The 23,282-nt window shown below is 44.6% G+C and overlaps 1 protein-coding gene across 1 annotated transcript in view; it reads right to left on the reverse strand.

Moving 5' to 3' along the window:
• Positions 1–23,282, reverse strand: part of loxl3b (lysyl oxidase-like 3b) — a gene marked incomplete at its 5' end in the record, with an annotated part of 93,592 nt that overhangs the window by 62,293 nt on the left and 8,017 nt on the right. Inside the window, 4 exon segments of the mRNA XM_084182356.1 lie at positions 4,060–4,128; positions 7,057–7,131; positions 9,090–9,301; positions 15,680–15,843. Of these exon segments, the coding sequence (XP_084038482.1) occupies positions 4,060–4,128; positions 7,057–7,131; positions 9,090–9,301; positions 15,680–15,843 (520 nt within the window).

Below are 23,282 nucleotides of genomic sequence, written 5' to 3' on the forward strand. Positions count from 1 at the left end.
TCCATAATTACCCTTGTTGAACTCCATGGGCAGGCTGCCAGGTGACCTCAGTGCCAACACACGCCACAGAGTGCAGTGAGGTACTGCTGCCTCTGACGCTCAGTGGTCAGTCTGAAGGAGGAGGAGGAGGAGGAGGAGGAGGAGGAGGAGGAGCGGGAGGAGGAGGAGGGGGAGGAGGAAGGAGAGGAGGAGGAGGAGGAGGAGCGGGAGGAGGGGGAGGAGGAGGAGGAGGAGGAGGAGGAGGAGGAGGAGGAGGAGGGAGGGAGGAGGAGGAGTGGGAGGAGGAGGAGCGGGAGAGGAGGAGGAGGAGGAGGAGGAGGAGTGGGAGGAGGAGGAGGAGGAGGAGTGGGAGGAGGAGGAGGAGGAGGAGGAGCGGGAGAAGGAGGAGGAGGAGGAGGGAGGAGGAGGAGGAGGAGGAGGGGGAGGAGGAGGAGGAGTGGGGAGGGGGAGGAGGAGGAGGAGGAGGAGCGGGAGAAGGAGGAGGAGGAGGAGGAGGAGGAGGAGTGGGAGGAGGAGGAGGAGGAGGAGGAGCGGGAGAGGAGGAGGAGGAGGAGGAGTGGGGAGGGGGAGGAGGAGAGAGGAGGAGGGGGAGAAGGAGGAGGAGGAGGAAGGAGTGGGAGGGGGGAGGAGGAGGAGGAGTGGGAGGGGGAGGAGGAGGAGGAGGAGGAGAGGAGGGGGAGGAGTGGGAGAAGGAGGAGGAGGAGGAGGAGGAGGAGGAGGAGGAGAGGAGGGAGGAGGAGGAAAGGAGTGGGAGATACAGAAAAGAGTGGCTGTAGTCTGAAGAACTTGGCTGTGTGCATCAGGGTCGATTCCATTGCAGTACCGGTCAAATCAGAAAGTAAACCAAATTCCAAATTTCAGTGTACTTCCTGAACTGACTTGAATTTAAATGGTATTGACCCCAACCCTGGTGGACATTAGTGATGTTATTATTCCCAGTTGTGTATCACTGATACTAAGTTTTTCAGTTCTTCATTTTATTGTTGAACCAGACACAGAGTCTGTTTGACTGTCAGCCAAGTGTAAAATGACGAAAGTATATGTTTATAATTTGTATTTGTATGAACTATGAACTCCTAAATCCTTTTGAGTAACTTTTCAACAGAAGCTGTGTAGTTGGACGTCAAAACAACACTTTCACAGAAAACTCTTAAAAAAGTGAAGTAACCTTTTGTCTTCGGTACAAAGCCTATTTTATTATTTGCGCTCCGACAGCCAAGATCCAACCTGGCTTAGCAATGTTTTATGCAGCATCTACCTGCATGTTTTCAACCACACATGAACAGGTCGTCATAAAATACTAATTTGTTCTTAATTGACTTACCAGTATAAATAAAGGTTAAATATTTTTGGGGATAAAACATTTATTTGAACTTACAAGCATCTACAGTAACCCCCCTGGACAGGAACTCCAATACCCCGAAACTATTTCACTTGACCACAGCCAGGGCTGTCCTTGATTTGACCACAGGGTAACGTTGCTTTCTGCTGAGTAAATACAGCTTGGGAGCAGGTAGGGTTGAGCAGGTAGGGTTGAGCAGGTAGGGTTGAACTGAGCTGGGCCCTACAGTACAGTAGGGTGCATCTCAAATGGGACCTTATTCCCTATATGGTGCACTACAAAGTATTATAGGGAATAGGGTGCCATTTGGGACTCACACTAGTCTCAGAGCTCTGATTTAACTTTCACATTCCTGACCTGGACAGATTTATAGACCTGCTGGTTCCCTGTCACATTCCTGACCTGGACAGATTTATAGACCTGCTGGTTCCCTCTCACATTCCTGACCTGAACAGATATATAGACCTGCTGGTTCCCTGTCACATTCCTGACCTGAACAGATTTATAGACCTGCTGGTTCCCTCTCACATTCCTGACCTGAACAGATTTATAGACCTGCTGGTTCCCTCTCACATTCCTGACCTGAACAGATTTATAGACCTGCTGGTTCCCTGTCACATTCCTGACCTGAACAGATTTATAGACCTGCTGGTTCCCTCTCACATTCCTGACCTGAACAGATTTATAGACCTGCTGGTTCCCTGTCACATTCCTGACCTGAACAGATTTATAGACCTGCTGGTTCCCTCTCACATTCCTGACCTGAACAGATTTATAGACCTGCTGGTTCCCTCTCACATTCCTGACCTGGACAGATTTATAGACCTGCTGGTTCCCTCTCACATTCCTGACCTGAACAGATTTATAGACCTGCTGGTTCCTCTCACATTCCTGACCTGGACAGATTTATAGACCTGCTGGTTCCCTCTCACATTCCTGACCTGAACAGATTTATAGACCTGCTGGTTCCTCTCACATTCCTGACCTGAACAGATTTATAGACCTGCTGGTTCCCTCTCACATTCCTGACCTGAACAGATTTATAGACCTGCTGGTTCCCTCTCACATTCCTGACCTGGACAGATTTATAGACCTGCTGATTCCATCTCACATTCCTGACCTGGACAGATTTATAGACCTGCTGGTTCCCTCTCACATTCCTGACCTGAACAGATTTATAGACCTGCTGGTTCCCTCTCACATTCCTGACCTGGACAGATTTATAGACCTGCTGGTTCCCTGTCACATTCCTGACCTGGACAGATTTATAGACCTGCTGGTTCCCTGTCACATTCCTGACCTGGACAGATTTATAGACCTGCTGGTTCCCTCTCACATTCCTGACCTGAACAGATTTATAGACCTGCTGGTTCCCTCTCACATTCCTGACCTGGACAGATTTATAGACCTGCTGGTTCCCTCTCACATTCCTGACCTGAACAGATTTATAGACCTGCTGGTTCCCTCTCACATTCCTGACCTGAACAGATTTATAGACCTGCTGGTTCCCTCTCACATTCCTGACCTGAACAGATTTATAGACCTGCTGGTTCCCTCTCACATTCCTGACCTGAACAGATTTATAGACCTGCTGGTTCCCTCTCACATTCCTGACCTGAACAGATTTATAGACCTGCTGGTTCCTCTCACATTCCTGACCTGGACAGATTTATAGACCTGCTGGTTCCCTCTCACATTCCTGACCTGGACAGATTTATAGACCTGCTGGTTCCCTCTCACATTCCTGACCTGGACAGATTTATAGACCTGCTGGTTCCCTCTCACATTCCTGACCTGAACAGATTTATAGACCTGCTGGTTCCCTGTCACATTCCTGACCTGGACAGATTTATAGACCTGCTGGTTCCCTCTCACATTCCTGACCTGAACAGATTTATAGACCTGCTGGTTCCCTCTCACATTCCTGACCTGGACAGATTTATAGACCTGCTGGTTCCCTGTCACATTCCTGACCTGGACAGATTTATAGACCTGCTGGTTCCCTGTCACATTCCTGACCTGGACAGATTTATAGACCTGCTGGTTCCCTCTCACATTCCTGACCTGAACAGATTTATAGACCTGCTGGTTCCCTCTCACATTCCTGACCTGAACAGATTTATAGACCTGCTGGTTCCCTCTCACATTCCTGACCTGAACAGATTTATAGACCTGCTGGTTCCCTCTCACATTCCTGACCTGGACAGATTTATAGACCTGCTGGTTCCCTCTCACATTCCTGACCTGAACAGATTTATAGACCTGCTGGTTCCTCTCACATTCCTGACCTGGACAGATTTATAGACCTGCTGGTTCCCTCTCACATTCCTGACCTGGACAGATTTATAGACCTGCTGGTTCCCTCTCACATTCCTGACCTGAACAGATTTATAGACCTGCTGGTTCCTCTCACATTCCTGACCTGAACAGATTTATAGACCTGCTGGATCCCTGTCACATTCCTGACCTGGACAGATTTATAGACCTGCTGGTCACAATGCCCAGATGAACCAGGGAAATAATAAAATGTCACCCTATCCCCTACATAGCCCATAGGGCTCGGGTCAAAAGTAGTGCACTATTAAAGAAATAGGATGCCATTTGGGACGCAGCATGGTGAGCTGGGAAAGAATCAAACTGCCCACAGACACACAAAGACAACCATTTTTATACAGGAAGTTATTAAGGGGAAATAGCTGCTTGTGATTTTCGTTGACCTTTTGTTTAACACAGTGGTGAATGGTTTGGCACTAGCGTTAGCGTTAGCTTTAGCTTTGGGTGGCAGCCTGCAAAGTAAACATTGGTTAGATGATGATGATGATGATGATGGGAGAAAATATTAGTTAGTAACACACGTTCCCTTGTGTCACGCGTTCCCTTGTGTCACGCGTTCCCTTGTGTCACGCGTTCCCTTGTGTCACGCGTTCCCTTGTGTCACGCGTTCCCTTGTGTCACGCGTTCCCTTATGTGTTTTAGTACAACACAAAAGCACACCATTCATCGCATAAGTTAACAGAAGTTAACAGAGCATTGCATAACATTGGAAACATCAGAAATACCTTCAACACTAGCTAGGTTTTCATCCAATCGGCGCTCGACAGATTTTCATGCGAATATTCTAATATGCCCATTTTCCCACCAGAGATGTTTCCATCAAATTGACTTGTTGTGGATAAAAGGCTGTGTGAGGACGTAGTGCTCATAAAAATACCTTCTGTTGTTAAATTCCCCTGTACTGAATAAATAATACAAGTTAAATAGGTTTCAACTCTACTGATGGTTTAGTCAGAATAAATATGTTCTGTAGTGAATGAGCCTTGTCTGGTCTTGGCGCCGGCGCCCTATCCAGAAACAGTGGGGGTAGGCTACCTGCATGATGAGATCATTATGGACAAAGGAGGGAGATTATTTATATTTGTCAAACTGCAGCCAAGCATCGATCATCATGACACCAGAATAAGACCCTCAATATTTATTGGAAAGGAGCATCAAGCTCATCACCGTGCACTTTCACCACTTATTTCATCTGTAGTCTAATAAACTGCATGGTTTCCCGAGTCGTAGTGGGAGGACCTCACACCATATCGTCTCCAAGTTTACTTTGATATGATGGTTATTATATCAATATATGACATAATAAAATATATGATATCAATTATTATATCAATACATGAGCATATTGGCATCATTTCTCACATCATTTAATTTACCGACACAAAAAGATCCCACCTTGTCTAGCGTACTTTGTTTTGTTGACGTTTGGAAAGTTTACCGACAAATTGGCTGTTTCCATCAGGCCTGTCGTGACATTTCCTATCCGACATGAACTTTACTCACATAAAAAGGTTAGATGGAAACCTGGTTTATGTTGAACTAAGTTAAACTATAGAAATATAACTATGTTAAACTATAGAAATGCACATTCAAACATCAGAGGGCAGACTGACATTATTCACATAAAATGGGCTTTTCAAAAGGACTTAGAATATCTTCACAAAATGTAACACAGTTTTACATTTTTTCATCATATGTGTCAGCCTGAGCAATCTATGCCAATTAGATTTGTTGAGTTGCATTTGTGTGACTAGGAAAGGTTAAAGTTAAGAGTTAGATGAACTCACACCATGTTAGTGCTAGGATGAGGTTAGAGTTAGATGAACTCACACCATGTTAGTGCTAGGATGAGGTTAGAGTTAGATGAACTCACACCATGTTAGTGCTAGGATGAGGTTAGAGTTAGATGAACTCACACCATGTTAGTGCTAGGATGAGGTTAGAGTTAGATGAACTCACACCATGTTAGTGCTAGGATGAGGTTAGAGTTAGATGAACTCACACCATGTTAGTGCTAGGATGAGGTTAGAGTTAGATGAACTCACACCATGTTAGTGCTAGGATGAGAGGCAGTGAAAGCGAGCTGGGTAAAACGACTGTTTTACAAAGTTACTACTACTACTATGACCACTGCAGGCAACCCACTGTCAGAAACACAGACTGCATCCCAAATGGCACCCTATTCCCTACATAGTGCACTACTTTTAACCAGAGCCCTATGAACCCTGTATCTATGGACCCTAACACTATGGACCCTAACCCTATGGACCCTAACACTATGGGCCCTAACACTATGGACCCTAACACTATGGACCCTAACACTATGGACCCTAACACTATGGGCCCTAACACTATGGACCCTAACACTATGGACCCTAATCCTATGGACCCTAACACTATGGACCCTAACACTATTGAACCCTAACACTATGGACCCTAACCCTATGGGCCCTAACACTATGGACCCTAACACTATGGACCCTAACACTATGGACCCTAACACTATGGGCCCTAACCCTATGGACCCTAACACTATGGACCCTAATCCTATGGACCCTAACACTATGGACCCTAACACTATGGACCCTAACACTATGGACCCTAACACTATGGACCCTAACCCTATGGGCCCTAACACTATGGACCCTAACCCCCTGGACCCTAATACTATGGACCCTAACACTATGGACCCTAACACTATGGACCCTAACACTATGGACCCTAACACTATGGGCCCTAACCCTATGGGCCCTAACACTATGGACCCTAACACTATGGACCCTAACACTATGGGCCCTAACACTATGGACCCTAACCCCCTGGACCCTAACCCTATGGACCCTAACCCTATGGACCCTAACACTATGGACCCTAACACTATGGACCCTAACACTATGGGCCCTAACCCTATGGACCCTAACACTATGGACCCTGTATCTATGGACCCTAACACTATGGAACCTAACACTATGGACCCTAACACTATGGACCCTAACACTATGGGCCCTAACACTATGTACCCTAACACAATGGACCCTAACACTATGGACCCTAACACTATGGACCCTAGCACTATGGACCCTAACCCTATGGACCCTAACACTATGGACCCTGTATCTATGGACCCTAACCCTATGGACCCTAACACTATGGACCCTGTATCTATGGACCCTAACCCTATGGACCCTAACACTATGTACCCTAACACTATGGACCCTGTATCTATGGACCCTAACCCTATGGGCCCTAACACTATGGACCCTAACCCTATGGACTCTGGTCTATAGTAGTGCACTACATAGGGAGTAGGGTGCCGTTTGGGATGCAGCCTCAGTCTCTGGGGGGAGAAGGGCAGGACAGTGGGTTGTTCCCTGATGTACCTATTCCTGGCACCAGCAGAAACCTGAACCTTGGCTTTGGCCTCGCTCTCTGCTCTTCTCTTTCTCAGACGGTTTCTGTAACGGTAACATCACCAACCAATCACATAGACACTTGTGATGGTGAGCAGACGTTCACACACACACACACACACACACAGACACACACACGCAAGCTGTACACACACACGCACGCACGCACACCCACAAAAAATGATACACACACATGCATGGGCAGACACACACACGATAATACATGATAACAGCCGTAACACAGACAGTATGGTGCTGTGAGGTTTAGAGGAGAGCTGTACGGATACAGAGCATTCAGAAAGGATTCAGACCCTTAATACAGAGCATTCAGAAAGGATTCAGACCCTTAATACAGAGCATTCAGAAAGTATTCAGACCCTTAATACAGAGCATTCAGAAAGTATTCAGACCCTTAATACAGAGCATTCAGAAAGTATTCAGACCCTTAATACAGTGCATTCAGAAAGTATTCAGACCCTTAATACAGTGCATTCAGAAAGTATTCAGACCCTTAATACAGAGCATTCAGAAAGTATTCAGACCCTTAATACAGAGCATTCAGAAAGTATTCAGACCCTTAATACAGAGCATTCAGAAAGTATTCAGACCCTTAATACAGTGCATTCAGAAAGTATTCAGACCCTTAATACAGTGCATTCAGAAAGTATTCAGACCCTTAATACAGAGCATTCAGAAAGTATTCAGACCCTTAATACAGAGCATTCAGAAAGTATTCAGACCCTTAATACAGAGCATTCAGAAAGTATTCAGACCCTTAATACAGAGCATTCAGAAAGGATTCAGACCCTTAATACAGAGCATTCAGAAAGGATTCAGACCCTTAATACAGAGCATTCAGAAAGTATTCAGACCCTTAATACAGAGCATTCAGAAAGTATTCAGACCCTTAATACAGAGCATTCAGAAAGTATTCAGACCCTTAATACAGAGCATTCAGAAAGGATTCAGACCCTTAATACAGAGCATTCAGAAAGGATTCAGACCCTTAATACAGAGCATTCAGAAAGTATTCAGACCCTTAATACAGAGCATTCAGAAAGTATTCAGACCCTTAATACAGAGCATTCAGAAAGTATTCAGACCCTTAATACAGAGCATTCAGAAAGTATTCAGACCCTTAATACAGAGCATTCAGAAAGTATTCAGACCCTTAATACAGAGCATTCAGAAAGTATTCAGACCCTTAATACAGAGCATTCAGAAAGTATTCAGACCCTTAATACAGAGCATTCAGAAAGTATTCAGACCCTTAATACAGAGCATTCAGAAAGTATTCAGACCCTTAATACAGAGCATTCAGAAAGTATTCAGACCCTTAATACAGAGCATTCAGAAAGTATTCAGACCCTTAATACAGAGCATTCAGAAAGTATTCAGACCCTTAATACAGAGCATTCAGAAAGTATTCAGACCCCTTGACTTTTTCCACATGTTGTTACGTTACAACCTTATTCTAAAATGGATTCAATTGTTTTCTTTTCCCTCATCAATCTACACACAATACCCCATATTGACAAAGTGAAAACAGGTTTTTATTTTTTTAAGATCCTGAAATATTACATTTACATAAGTATTCAGACCCTTTACTCAGTACTTTGATGAAGCACCTTTGGCAACGATTACGAAATATAGTTAAGATGTTGTCAACCCCATCTGTTTTGCCCCATAGTTGCGCATGCGTCTGTTTTGTTGCTAAACAACCAACCCGTCTATAATCACTGATATGAGTGAATCCCTGCTACCTTCAGATGACGTCTGGACGTCGCTCTGGATAAGTTTGTCTACTAAATGACTAACGTACATTTAAAATGTAAAACTTACTTTACTTAAAATGTAATACTTACTTTATTTAAAATGGAAAACGTACTTTATTTCAAATGGGAAACTTACTTTATTTCAAATGGGAAACTTACTTTATTTCAAATGGGAAACTTACTTTATTTCAAATGGAAAACTTACTTTATTTCAAATGGAAAACTTACTTGTAGAAGTTCTTGTTGACCTTCCTCTCGTGGGGGAACCCCAGCATACCACAGATGACCCGGGTATTTTTGGGGGTCCACCCCACATCACAGATCTGGGCCCAGCCGTCCTTGTACTTAATCTCCACAACGCCCTCGGTGACGGGCATCTTCTTGGTGAACACCACCGGACGCAGACGCACCTTCTCCACCTTGTTCTCATCCACCTGCACCTGTAACGAGGGGTCAGGGGTCATACAGAGTGCTGGGGTGAGGCCTGTGACCTGCTGTGACACCTCAGAGCAATAAGACAGTTGTGTTAGTCTGATCCACCATCCTGACTCGTTTCATTAGAGGAACAGAATGGGATCTCTCGAGATCAGTATGGTCCAACGAGGCTAGTGTTACAGTGAGGGGAAAAAAGTATTTGATCCCCTGCTGATTTTGTACGTTTGCCCACTGACAAAGAAATGATCAGTCTATAATTTTAATGGTAGGTTTATTTGAACAGTGAGAAACAGAATAACAACAACAAAATCCAGAAAAAAGTCTCCAGACCTTAATCCCATAGAACATCTGTGGAGGGAGCTGAAGGTTCGAGTTGCCAAACGTCAGGCTCGAAACCTTAATGACTTGGAGAAGATCTGCAAAGAGGAGTGGGACAAAATCCCTCCTGAGATGTGTGCAAACCTGGTGGCCAACTACAAGAAACGTCTAACAAGCATGGGCGGTGTGTTCAATAGGGCGATATGGGCGACGCACTGCCAAACGGGAAAAGGAAGGGATTTTTTTTCTAATCAATTATATCACGGCAACAGTAGTTATCAGTGTTCACGTCTGATCTGCCAGCCACTAAATATCAAATCAGGCTAAAGTCGTGCTTCAAATGGCCCCGCCCGTTTTTGGGGCGATTTCAGTCAAGTTGAAAATCGCCCAGAAGTCTCTCATAGCCTGTCATGTAAAATCTATTTTTTTCAAATTTCAAAGCTTTCAATACATTCTCTATGGGTGTCTGTGGGCATGCACTTACGCGCTTTCGTCATACGTGACGTAACCATGAACGTAACTAAGACAATGGCGGCGAGCAGCGTCTCTGTTGTGACCTGCAGTGTGGCGTTATTTTATGTTTTTAATTTGTAGACTTAGTTTACAAACATTCTGCAAACATTCTGCTTTGAACTGATCTTTCGGTTTTGGACTGATCTTGTTGATCGTGTACATACCCGCTACGAACGGACTAAATAATGAAAACGCTGCAGGCAGCTGTAATCCCAATACAGCTGGGAGACTTGGCTGGATGACAGAGTCCCGGACAGAGAAGTGGAGCCGGCCACCTTCACCCTGGTCAGAGCGGACCGCGATCCTGGTAAGAGAGCGACTCTGTACCCCGACATTGAACTGCTTTCTGTGTCATTGCGACCTTACTATCAATTCAATTCAATTTAAGGGCTTTATTGGCATGGGAAACGTGTGTTAACATTGCCAAAGCAAGGGAAGTAGATAGTAAACAAAAGTGAAATAAACAATAAATATTAACAGTAAACATTACACTCAGAAGTTTCAAAAGAATAAAGACATTTCAAATGTCATATTATGTATATATACAGTGTTGTTACAATGTGCAAATAGTTAAAGTACAAATGGGAAAATAAATAAACATAAATATGGGTTGTATTTACAATGGTGTTTGTTCTTCACTGGTTGCCCTTTTCTTGTGGCAACAGGTCACAAATCTTGCAGCTGTGATGGCACACTGTGGTTTTTCACCCAGTAGATAAGGGAGTTTATCAAAATTGGGTTTGTTTTCGAATTCTTTGTGGATCTGTGTAACCTGAGGGAAATATGTGTCTCTAATATGGTCATACATTTGGCAGGAGGTTAGGAAGTGCAGCTCAGTTTCCACCTCATTTTGTGGGCAGTGTGCACATAGCCTGTCTTCTCTTGAGAGCCAGGTCTGCCTACGGCGGCCTTTCTCAATAGCAAGGCTATGGTCACTGAGTCTGTACATAGTCAAAGCTTTCCTTAAGTTTGGGTCAGTCACAGTGGTCAGGTATTCTGCCACTGTGTACTCTCTGTTTAGGGCCAAATAGCATTCTAGTTTGCTCTGTTTTTTTGTTTGTTCTTTCCAATGTGTCAAGTAATTCTCTTTTTGTTTTCTCATGATTTGGTTGGGTCTAATTGTGTTGTTGTTGTTGTTGTTGTTGTTGTTGTCCTGGGGCTGTGTGGGGTCTGTTTGTGTTTGTGAACAGAGGCCCAGGACAAGCTTACTTAGGGGACTCTTCTCCAAGTTCATCTCTCTGTAGGTGATGGCTTTGTTATGGAAGGTTTGGGAATCGCTTCCTTTTAAGTGGTTACTATCTGCCCCGTGAGTTCCCCCAATTGTTTGTTACCGTTGTGTACTGTTGATAATCACAAGTTTACTGGAGAACTGAGACCAAGTAGAGACTTTGGACAGGGTGGATATGGTATAATAAAGGCAGTTTATTCAGAGGTAAAGATATCTGGAATCGCGTGCACGGACTCGTTCGTGCACGCGAGTAAAGTAAAAGTGTCCTGTCTTAGGTCAGCTAGGATCACCACTCCTTGGCCACCTGCTGACAAGGCTGACAAGATAGGACTCTTTTGTCCATTGTTATAGGATAGGAACAGAAACAAACGCCCAACACAAAATGGGTCATGCACAAGATTTTAGTCAGACCAAGCTATAACATTATATATTTACTACGACAGTACATTCAACCAAAAGCTAATATAACAAAGGCATCAGAGATTATTTATAATCTGTCACAGAAACTGGAATCCATCTCCCCAGATCAGTCAATAAATGCTTCTGGTATTGACTTATATGCTGCCCCTGTCTTCATGTTGTTGCTGGACATATCTTTTTTTAAATGTGTGTAGGTCACCTAAATCATCAGAAAAATTGCCCCTCCTGAGAATTTTTTCAGGAGCCGCCACTGCTAACAAGGGTTTTGCCACCAAGTACTAAATCATGTTTTGCAGAGGGGTCAAATACTTATTTCCCTCATTAAAATGCAAATCAATTTATAACATTTTTGGCATGCGTTTTTCTGGATTATTTTGTTGTTATTCTGTCTCTCACTGTTCAAATAAACCTACCATTAAAATTATAGACTGATCATGTCTTTGTCAGTGGGCAAACGTACAAAATCAACAGCGGATCAAATACTTTTTTCCCTCACTGTATGTCTGTCAGTACAGTGGGGAAAAAAAGTATTTAGTCAGCCACCAATTGTGCAAGTTCTCCCACCTAAAAAGATGAGAGAGGCCTGTAATATTCATCATAGGTACACGTCAACTATGACAGACAAATTGAGAAAAAAAATTCCAGAAAATTACATTGTAGGATCAGTATCTGGATAACATGTGTGAAATGCTTGATAATGTATGTGATATCAACAGAGAGGTATATTTTCTGGGTGACCTAAATATTGCGTGTCTTTCATCAAGCTGCTCCCTTAAGAAAAAGCTTCAAACTTTATCCAGTGCCTGCAACCTGGTTCAGGTTATCAATCAACCTACCAGGGTAGTTACAAACAGCACAGGAATGAAATCATCAACATGTATTGATCACATCATACTAATGCTGCAGAGATTTGTTTGAAAGCAGTATCCAGATCCATCGGATGTAGTGATCACAATATAGTAGCCATATCTAGGAAAACCAAAGTTCCAAAGGCTGGGCCTAATATTGTGTATAAGAGGTCATACAATACGTTTTGTAGTGATTCCTATGTTGTTGATGTAAAGAATATTTGCTGCACTTGACACATTTATGAAATTGCTTATCCCAGTTACTAATAACCCATTATAGAAAATGACTGTAAAAACTGTGGTCCTCTGTAGCTCAGCTGGTAGAGCACGGCGCTTGTAACGCTAAGGTAGTGGGTTCGATCCCCGGGATCACCCATACACAAAAAAAATGTATGCACGCATGACTGTAAGTCGCTTTGGATAAAAGCGTCTGCTAAATGGCATATTATTATTTATTATTTAACTGTTAAATCCCCGTGGATTGATGAGGAATTGAAAAATTGTATGGTTGAGAGGGATGAGGCAAAAGGAATGGCAAATAAGTCTGGCTGCACAACCGATTGGCAAACATACTGCAAATTGAGAAATCATGTGACTAAACTGAATAAAAAGAAGAAGAAACTACACTATGAAACAAAGATAAATGACATAAAGAATGATAGTAAAAAGCTTTGAAGCACCTTAAATTACATTTTGGGGGAAAAGGCAAACTCAGCTCATTGAATTAGATGGCTCATTCATCACAAAACCGACTGATATTGCCAACTACTTCAAAGATTTTTTTCATTGCCAACATTAGCAAACCTAGGCATGACATACCAGCAACAAACGCTGAAACTACACATCCAAGTACAGTGGGGGAAAAAAGTATTTAGTCAGCCACCAATTGTGCAAGTTCTCCCACTTAAAAAGATGAGAGAGGCCTGTAATTTTCATCATAGGTACACGTCAACTATGACAGACAAAATGAGAAAAAAACATTGTAGGATTTTTAATGAATTTCTTTGCAAATTATGGTGGAAAATAAGTATTTGGTCACCTACAAACAAGCAAGATTTCTGGCCCTCACAGATATGTAACTTCTTCTTTAAGAGGCTCCTCTGTCCTCAACTCGTTACCTGTATTAATGGCAACTGTTTGAACTTGTTATCAGTATAAAAGACACCTGTTCACAACCTCAAACAGTCACACTCCAAACTCCACTATGGCCAAGACCAAAGAGCTGTCAAAGGACACCAGAAACAAAATTGTAGACCTGCACCAGGCTGGGAAGACTGAATCTGCAATAGGTAAGCAGCTTGGTTTGAAGAAATCAACTGTGGGAGCAATTATTAGGAAATGGAAGACATACAAGACCACTGATAATCTCCCTCGATCTGGGGCTCCACGCAAGATCTCACCCCGTGGGGTCAAAATGATCACAAGAACAGTGAGCAAAAATCCCAGAACCACACGGGAGACCTAGTGAATGACCTGCAGAGAGCTGGGACCAAAGTAACAAAGCCTACCATCAGTAACACACTACGCCACCAGGGACTCAAATCCTGCAGTGCTAGACGTGTCCCCCTGCTTAAGCCAGTACATGTCCAGGCCCGTCTGAAGTTTGCTAGAGTGAATTTGGATGATCCAGAAGAGGATTGGGAGAATGTCATATGGTCAGATGAAACCAAAATAGAACTTTTTGGTAAAAACTCAACTCGTCGTGTTTGGAGGACAAAGAATGCTGAGTTGCATCCAAAGAACACCATACCTACTGTGAAGCATGGGAGTGGAAACATCATGCTTTGGGGCAGTTTTTCTGCAAAGGGACCAGGACGACTGATCCGTGTAAAGAAAATAATGAATGGGGCCATGTATCGTGAGATTTTGAGTGAAAACCTCCTTCCATCAGCAAGGGCATTGAAGATGAAATGTGGCTGGGTCTTTCAGCATGACAATGATCCCAAACACACCGCCCGGGCAACGAAGGAGTGGCTTCGTAAGAAGCATTTCAAGGTCCTGGAGTGGCCTAGCCAGTCTCCAGATCTCAACCCCATAGAAAATCTTTGGAGGGAGTTGAAAGTCAGTGTTGCCCAGCCACAGCCCCAAAACATCACTGCTCTAGAGGAGATCTGCATGGAGGAATGGGCCAAAATACCAGCAACAGTGTGTGAAAACCTTGTGAAGACTTACAGAAAACGTTTGACCTGTGTCATTGCCAACAAAGGGTATATAACAAAGTATTGAGAAACTTTTGTTATTGACCAAATACTTATTTTCCACCATAATTTGCAAATAAATTCATTAAAAATCCTACAATGTGATTTTCTGGATTTTTTTTCCTGATTTTGTCTGCCATAGTTGACGTGTACCTATGATGAAAATTACAGGCCCCTCTCGTCTTTTTAAGTGGGAGATCTTGCACAATTGGTGGCTGACTAAATACTTTTTTTCCCCACTGTATGTCTCTGTTTACCATAGACGTCTTTATGTCTCTCCCAGTTACATGTGGCGCTGTGCTTGGGTGTTAAATGTTTACCATATCAGTCTACTTATAGACTCATATTAATCCACCAAAAACACAGTGTTCTATTAATCAGTAGGCCTAGTCACTGGCAAGGTCCCAAAAACACAGTGTTCTATTAATCAGTAGGCCTAGTCACTGGCAAGGTCCCAAAAACACAGTGTTCTATTAATCAGTAGGCCTAGTCACTGGCAAGGTCCCAAAAACACAGTGTTCTATTAATCAGTAGGCCTAGTCACTGGCAGGGTCCCAAAAACACAGTGTTATATTAATCAGTAGGCCTAGTCACTGGCAGGGTCCCAAAAACACAGTGTTATATTAATCAGTAGGCCTAGTCACTGGCAGCGTCCCAAATAGCATCCTAATCCCTATATAGTGCACTACTTTTGACCAGAGACCCACGGATAAGGCAATTCCAATTCTAAATGTTCCTCATTCAAAAGCATTGAATAGAATTAGAATGTCAATGTACTTCCTGAATTGACTGGAATTTAAATAGAATCTGACCCCAGCCCCGCCTACTGTGCATGACAATAAAATGTTAGGGCCTTACGTCGATGATGTTGGAGTCGACAAAACCAGGAAGCCTCTCGTCCTTGCAGATGACTCCAGCGTCCTCATCGTGTGTGCAGTCACTGTTGCCCCAGCCTCGAGACTTACACAGCTCAATGCTCTTCTCCCCTCCGTCACACTGCACATTATCCAGCCAGATCTTCCCTGCAGAGAGAATGGACAGACAGTCACTGGTAGTAACAACGTTTAAAGTGACCCTCCACTCTCCTTTTCACCTCATTTAACACCTGATTTACTTAACAAAAGGTACATCTCAACAGGTGGTCCAGGTATCCTCATGACGTGGCACAAGGGGGGGGTGGGGCTTCCTCTTTAATTATCTATTGCTCCTCCAGCAAAGGGGGAGGGCTGACGATGTCTCCAAGTTCCATCAGACCATCACCTTGAATGCCCTGCTCCTTTACGTCATTTAGCAGACGCTCTTATCCAGAGCGACTTACAGGAGCAATTAGGGTTAAGTGCCTTGCTTAAGGGCACATCGACAGATTTTTCACCTAGTCGGCTCGGGGATTAGAACCAGCGACCTTTCGGTTACTGGCACAACGCTCTTAACCACTAAGCTACCTGCCGCCCCAAAGTTTGCATTCTCTATTGCTCCTCCAGCAACGGGGGAGGGGCTGACGATGTCTCCAATTTCCATCAGACCATTACATTTAAATTTACATTTTAGTCATTTAGCAGACGCTCTTATCCAGAGCGACTTACAGTTAGTGAATACATATTTTTTTTTTATACTGGCCCCCCGTGGGAATCGAACCCACAACCCTGGCATTGCAAACGCCATGCTCTATCAACTGAGCTACATCCCTGCCGGCCATTCCCTCCCCTACCCTGGACGGCGCTGGGCCAATTGTGCGCCGCCCATGAGTCTCCCGGTCGCGGCCGGCTGCGACAGAGCCTGGATTCGAACCAGGATATAGTGGGACAGTTAGCACTGCGATGCAGTGCCTTAGACCACTGCGCCACTCAGGAGATCATTACCTTGAATGCTCCTTCAAGTTTGCAGTTGTCTAAAACATATGTTTGACCCTTTAGTGTGTGTACTTTACTGTATTTAAACCTGGGATATCACTTTTCAACAGGAAACGTCTTTAACATGACGCCATGCTCTGACACAACATAATCTACAGTGGGGAGAACAAGTATTTGATACACTGCCGATTTTGCAGGTTTTCCTACTTACAAAGCATGTAGTGATCTGTAATTTTTATCATAGGTACACTTCAACTGTGAGAGACGGAATCTAAAACAAACATCCAGAAAATCACATTGTATGATTTTTAAGTAATTAATTTGCATTTTATTGCATGACATAAGTATTTGATACATCAGAAAAGCAGAACTTAATATTTGGTACAGAAACCTTTGTTTGCAATTACAGAGATCATACGTTCCCTGTAGGTCTTGACCAGGTTTGCACACACTGCAGCAGGGATTTTGGCCCACTCCTCCATACAGACCTTCTCCAGATCCTTCAGGTTTCGGGGCTGTCGCTGGGCAATACGGACTTTCAGCTCCCTCCAAAGATTTTCTATTGGGTTCAGGTCTGGAGACTGGCTAGGCCACTCCAGGACCTTGAGATGCTTCTTATGGAGCCACTCCTTAGTTGCCCTGGCTGTGTTTCGGGTCGTTGTCATGCTGGAAGACCCAGCCATGACCCATCTTCAATGCTCTTACTGAGGGAAGGAGGTTGTAGGCCAAGATCTCGCGATACATGGCCCCATCCATCCTCCCCTCAATACGGTGCAGTCGTCCTGTCCCCTTTGCAGAAAAGCATCCCCAAAGAATGATGTTTCCACCTCCATGCTTCATGGTTGGGATGGTGCTCTTGGGGTTGTACTCATCCTTCTTCTTCCTCCAAACACGGCGAGTGGAGTTTAGACCAAAAAGCTCTATTTTTGTCTCATCAGACCACATGACCTTCTCCCATTCCTCCTTTGGATCATCCAGATGGTCATTGGCAAACTTCAGACGGGCCTGGACATGCGCTGGCTTGAGCAGAGGGACCTTGCGTGTGCTGCAGGATTTTAATCCATGACGGCGTAGTGTGTTACTAATGGTTTTCTTTGAGACTGTGGTCCCAGCTCTCTTCAGGTCATTGACCAGGTCCTGCCGTGTAGTTCTGGGCTGATCCCTCACCTTCCTCATGATCATTGATGCCCCACAAGGTGAGATCTTGCATGGAGCCCGAGACCGAGGGTGATTGACCGTCATCTTGAACTTCTTCCATTTTCTAATAATTGCGCCAACAGTTGTTGCCTTCTCACCAAGCTGCTTGCCTATTGTCCTGTAGCCCATCCCAGCCTTGTGCAGGTCTACAATTTTATCCCTGATGTCCTTACACAGCTCTCTGGTCTTGGTCATTGTGGAGAGGTTGGAGTCTGTTTGATTGAGTGTGTGGACAGGTGTCTTTTATACAGGTAACGAGTTCAAACAGGTGCAGTTAATACAGGTAATGAGTAGAGAACAGGAGGGCTTCTTAAAGAAAAAGTAACAGGTCTGTGAGTGCCGGAATTCTTAATGGTTGGTAGGTGATCAAATACTTATGTCATGCAATAAAATGCAAATTAACTACTTAAAAATCATACAATGTGATTTTCTGGATTTTTGTTTTAGATTCCTTCTCGCACAGTTGAAGTGTACCTATGATAAAAATTACAGACCTTTGTAAGTAGGAAAACCTGCAAAATCGGCAGTGTATCAAATACTTGTTCTCCCCACCGTATATTAATATATAAACAGAACATAATATATAATAATATTTAAACTGAATATAATATATAATAATATTTAAACTGAATATAATATATAATAATATATAAACAGAACATATTATATAATAATATTTAAACAGAATATAATATATAAACAGAACATAATAACATGTCATTTTGCAGATGCTTTTATCCAAAGCGATATATTTTTACGTATGGGTGGTCTCGGGAAACGAACCCACTATCCTGGCCGATGAGTTACAGAAGACCAGCTGAGTTACAGAGGACCAACTGAGCTACAGAGGACCAACTGAGTTACAGAGGACCAACTGAGTTACAGAGGACCAACTGAGTTAGAGGACCAACTGAGCTACAGAGGACCAACTGAGCTACAGAGGACCAACTGAGTTACAGAGGACCAACTGAGTTACAGAGGACCAACTGAGTTACAGAGGACCAACTGAGTTAGAGGACCAACTGAGTTACAGAGGACCAACTGAGCTACAGAGGACCAACTGAGCTACAGAGGACCAACTGAGTTACAGAGGACCAACTGAGTTACAGAGGACCAACTGAGCTACAGAGGACCAACTGAGTTACAGAGGACCAACTGAGCTACAGAGGACCAACTGAGTTACAGAGGACCAACTGAGTTACTGAGGACCAACTGAGTTACAGAGGACCAACTGAGCTACAGAGGACCAACTGAGTTACAGAGGACCAACTGAGTTACAGAGGACCAACTGAGTTACAGAAGACCAACTGAGTTACAGAGGACCAACTGAGTTACAGAGGACCAACTGAGCTACAGAGGACCAACTGAGTTACAGAGGACCAACTGAGCTACAGAAGACCAACTGAGTTAGAGGACCAACTGAGTTACAGAGGACCAACTGAGTTAGAGGACCAACTGAGTTACAGAGGACCAACTGAGTTACTGAGGACCAACTGAGTTAGAGGACCAACTGAGTTACAGAGGACCAACTGAGTTACTGAGGACCAACTGAGCTACAGAGGACCAACTGAGTTACAGAGGACCAACTGAGCTACAGAGGACCAACTGAGTTAGAGGACCAACTGAGCTACAGAGGACCAACTGAGTTACTGAGGACCAACTGAGTTACTGAGGACCAACTGAGTTACAGAGGACCAACTGAGTTACAGAGGACCAACTGAGTTACAGAGGACCAACTGAGTTACAGAGGACCAACTGAGTTACAGAGGACCAACTGAGTTACAGAGGACCAACTGAGTTACAGAGGACCAACTGAGTTACAGAGGACCAACTGAGTTACAGAGGACCAACTGAGTTACTGAGGACCAACTGAGTTACAGAGGACCAACTGAGCTACAGAGGACCAACTGAGTTACAGAGGACCAACTGAGCTACAGAGGACCAACTGAGTTACAGAGGACCAACTGAGTTACAGAGGACCAACTGAGTTACAGAGGACCAACTGAGCTACAGAGGACCAACTGAGTTACAGAGGACCAACTGAGTTACAGAGGACCAACTGAGCTACAGAGGACCAACTGAGTTACAGAGGACCAACTGAGCTACAGAGGACCAACTGAGCTACAGAGGACCAACTGAGCTACAGAGGACCAACTGAGCTACAGAGGACCAACTGAGTTACAGAGGACCAACTGAGTTACAGAGGACCAACTGAGTTACAGAGGACCAACTGAGTTACAGAGGACCAACTGAGTTACAGAGGACCAACTGAGTTACAGAGGACCAACTGAGTTAGAGGACCAACTGAGTTACAGAGGACCAACTGAGCTACAGAGGACCAACTGAGCTACAGAGGACCAACTGAGCTACAGAGGACCAACTGAGTTACAGAGGCCCAACTGAGTTAGAGGACCAACTGAGTTACAGAGGACCAACTGAGTTACAGAGGACCAACTGAGTTACAGAGGACCAACTGAGTTACAGAGGACCAACTGAGTTAGAGGACCAACTGAGTTACAGAGGACCAACTGAGCTACAGAGGACCAACTGAGCTACAGAGGACCAACTGAGCTACAGAGGACCAACTGAGTTAGAGGACCAACTGAGTTACAGAGGACCAACTGAGTTACAGAGGACCAACTGAGTTACAGAGGACCAACTGAGTTACAGAAGACCAACTGAGTTACAGAGGACCAACTGAGCTACAGAGGACCAACTGAGTTACAGAGGACCAACTGAGTTACAGAGGACCAACTGAGTTAGAGGACCAACTGAGTTACAGAGGACCAACTGAGTTACAGAAGACCAACTGAGTTACAGAGGACCAACTGAGCTACAGAGGACCAACTGAGTTAGAGGACCAACTGAGTTACAGAGGACCAACTGAGTTACAGAGGACCAACTGAGTTACTGAGGACCAACTGAGCTACAGAGGACCAACTGAGTTACAGAGGACCAACTGAGTTACAGAGGACCAACTGAGCTACAGAGGACCAACTGAGTTAGAGGACCAACTGAGTTAGAGGACCAACTGAGCTACAGAGGACCAACTGAGTTACTGAGGACCAACTGAGTTACTGAGGACCAACTGAGTTACAGAGGACCAACTGAGTTACAGAGGACCAATTGAGTTACAGAGGACCAACTGAGTTACAGAGGACCAACTGAGTTACAGAGGACCAACTGAGTTACAGAGGACCAACTGAGTTACAGAGGACCAACTGAGTTACAGAGGACCAACTGAGTTACAGAGGACCAACTGAGTTACTGAGGACCAACTGAGTTACAGAGGACCAACTGAGCTACAGAGGACCAACTGAGTTACAGAGGACCAACTGAGCTACAGAGGACCAACTGAGTTACAGAGGACCAACTGAGTTACAGAGGACCAACTGAGTTACAGAGGACCAACTGAGCTACAGAGGACCAACTGAGTTACAGAGGACCAACTGAGTTACAGAGGACCAACTGAGCTACAGAGGACCAACTGAGTTACAGAGGACCAACTGAGCTACAGAGGACCAACTGAGCTACAGAGGACCAACTGAGCTACAGAGGACCAACTGAGCTACAGAGGACCAACTGAGTTACAGAGGACCAACTGAGTTACAGAGGACCAACTGAGTTACAGAGGACCAACTGAGTTACAGAGGACCAACTGAGTTACAGAGGACCAACTGAGTTACAGAGGACCAACTGAGTTACAGAGGACCAACTGAGTTAGAGGACCAACTGAGTTACAGAGGACCAACTGAGCTACAGAGGACCAACTGAGTTACAGAGGACCAACTGAGTTACAGAGGACCAACTGAGTTACAGAGGACCAACTGAGTTAGAGGACCAACTGAGTTAGAGGACCAACTGAGTTACAGAGGACCAACTGAGCTACAGAGGACCAACTGAGTTACAGAGGACCAACTGAGTTACAGAGGACCAACTGAGCTACAGAGGACCAACTGAGCTACAGAGGACCAACTGAGTTACAGAGGACCAACTGAGCTACAGAGGACCAACTGAGTTAGAGGACCAACTGAGCTACAGAGGACCAACTGAGTTACAGAGGACCAACTGAGTTACAGAGGACCAACTGAGTTACAGAGGACCAACTGAGTTACAGAGGACCAACTGAGTTACAGAGGACCAACTGAGTTAGAGGACCAACTGAGTTAGAGGACCAACTGAGCTACAGAGGACCAACTGAGTTACAGAGGACCAACGGAGTTACAGAGGACCAACTGAGTTACTGAGGACCAACTGAGTTACAGAGGACCAACTGAGTTACAGAGAACCAACTGAGCTACAGAGGACCAACTGAGCTACAGAGGACCAACTGAGCTACAGAGGACCAACTGAGTTACAGAGGACCAACTGAGCTACAGAGGACCAACTGAGTTAGAGGACCAACTGAGTTAGAGGACCAACTGAGTTACAGAGGACCAACTGAGTTACAGAGGACCAACTGAGTTACAGAGGACCAACTGAGTTACAGAGGACCAACTGAGTTAGAGGACCAACTGAGTTACAGAGGACCAACTGAGTTACAGAGGACCAACTGAGCTACAGAGGACCAACTGAGCTACAGAGGACCAACTGAGTTACAGAGGACCAACTGAGTTACAGAGGACCAACTGAGCTACAGAGGACCAACTGAGCTACAGAGGACCAACTGAGTTACAGAGGACCAACTGAGCTACAGAGGACCAACTGAGTTAGAGGACCAACTGAGGTACAGAGGACCAAATGAGTTACAGAGGACCAACTGAGCTACAGAGGACCAACTGAGTTAGAGGACCAACTGAGTTACAGAGGACCAACTGAGTTACAGAGGACCAACTGAGTTACAGAGGACCAACTGAGTTACTGAGGACCAACTGAGTTACAGAGGACCAACTGAGTTACAGAGGACCAACTGAGTTACTGAGGACCAACTGAGTTACTGAGGACCAACTGAGTTACAGAGGACCAACTGAGTTACAGAGGACCAACTGAGCTACAGAGGACCAACTGAGTTAGAGGACCAACTGAGCTACAGAGGACCAACTGAGTTAGAGGACCAACTGAGTTACAGAGGACCAACTGAGTTACAGAGGACCAACTGAGTTAGAGGACCAACTGAGCTACAGAGGACCAACTGAGTTACAGAGGACCAACTGAGTTACAGAGGACCAACTGAGCTACAGAGGACCAACTGAGTTAGAGGACCAACTGAGTTACAGAGGACCAACTGAGTTACAGAGGACAAACTGAGTTACAGAGGACCAACTGAGTTACAGAGGACCAACTGAGTTAGAGGACCAACTGAGCTACAGAGGACCAACTGAGTTACAGAGGACCAACTGAGTTACAGAGGACCAACTGAGCTACAGAGGACCAACTGAGTTAGAGGACCAACTGAGCTACAGAGGACCAACTGA

The sequence above is a fragment of the Coregonus lavaretus genome (assembly GCF_964263955.1).
Source record: "Coregonus lavaretus genome assembly, chromosome: 18".
Classification (NCBI taxonomy): domain Eukaryota; kingdom Metazoa; phylum Chordata; class Actinopteri; order Salmoniformes; family Salmonidae; genus Coregonus; species Coregonus lavaretus.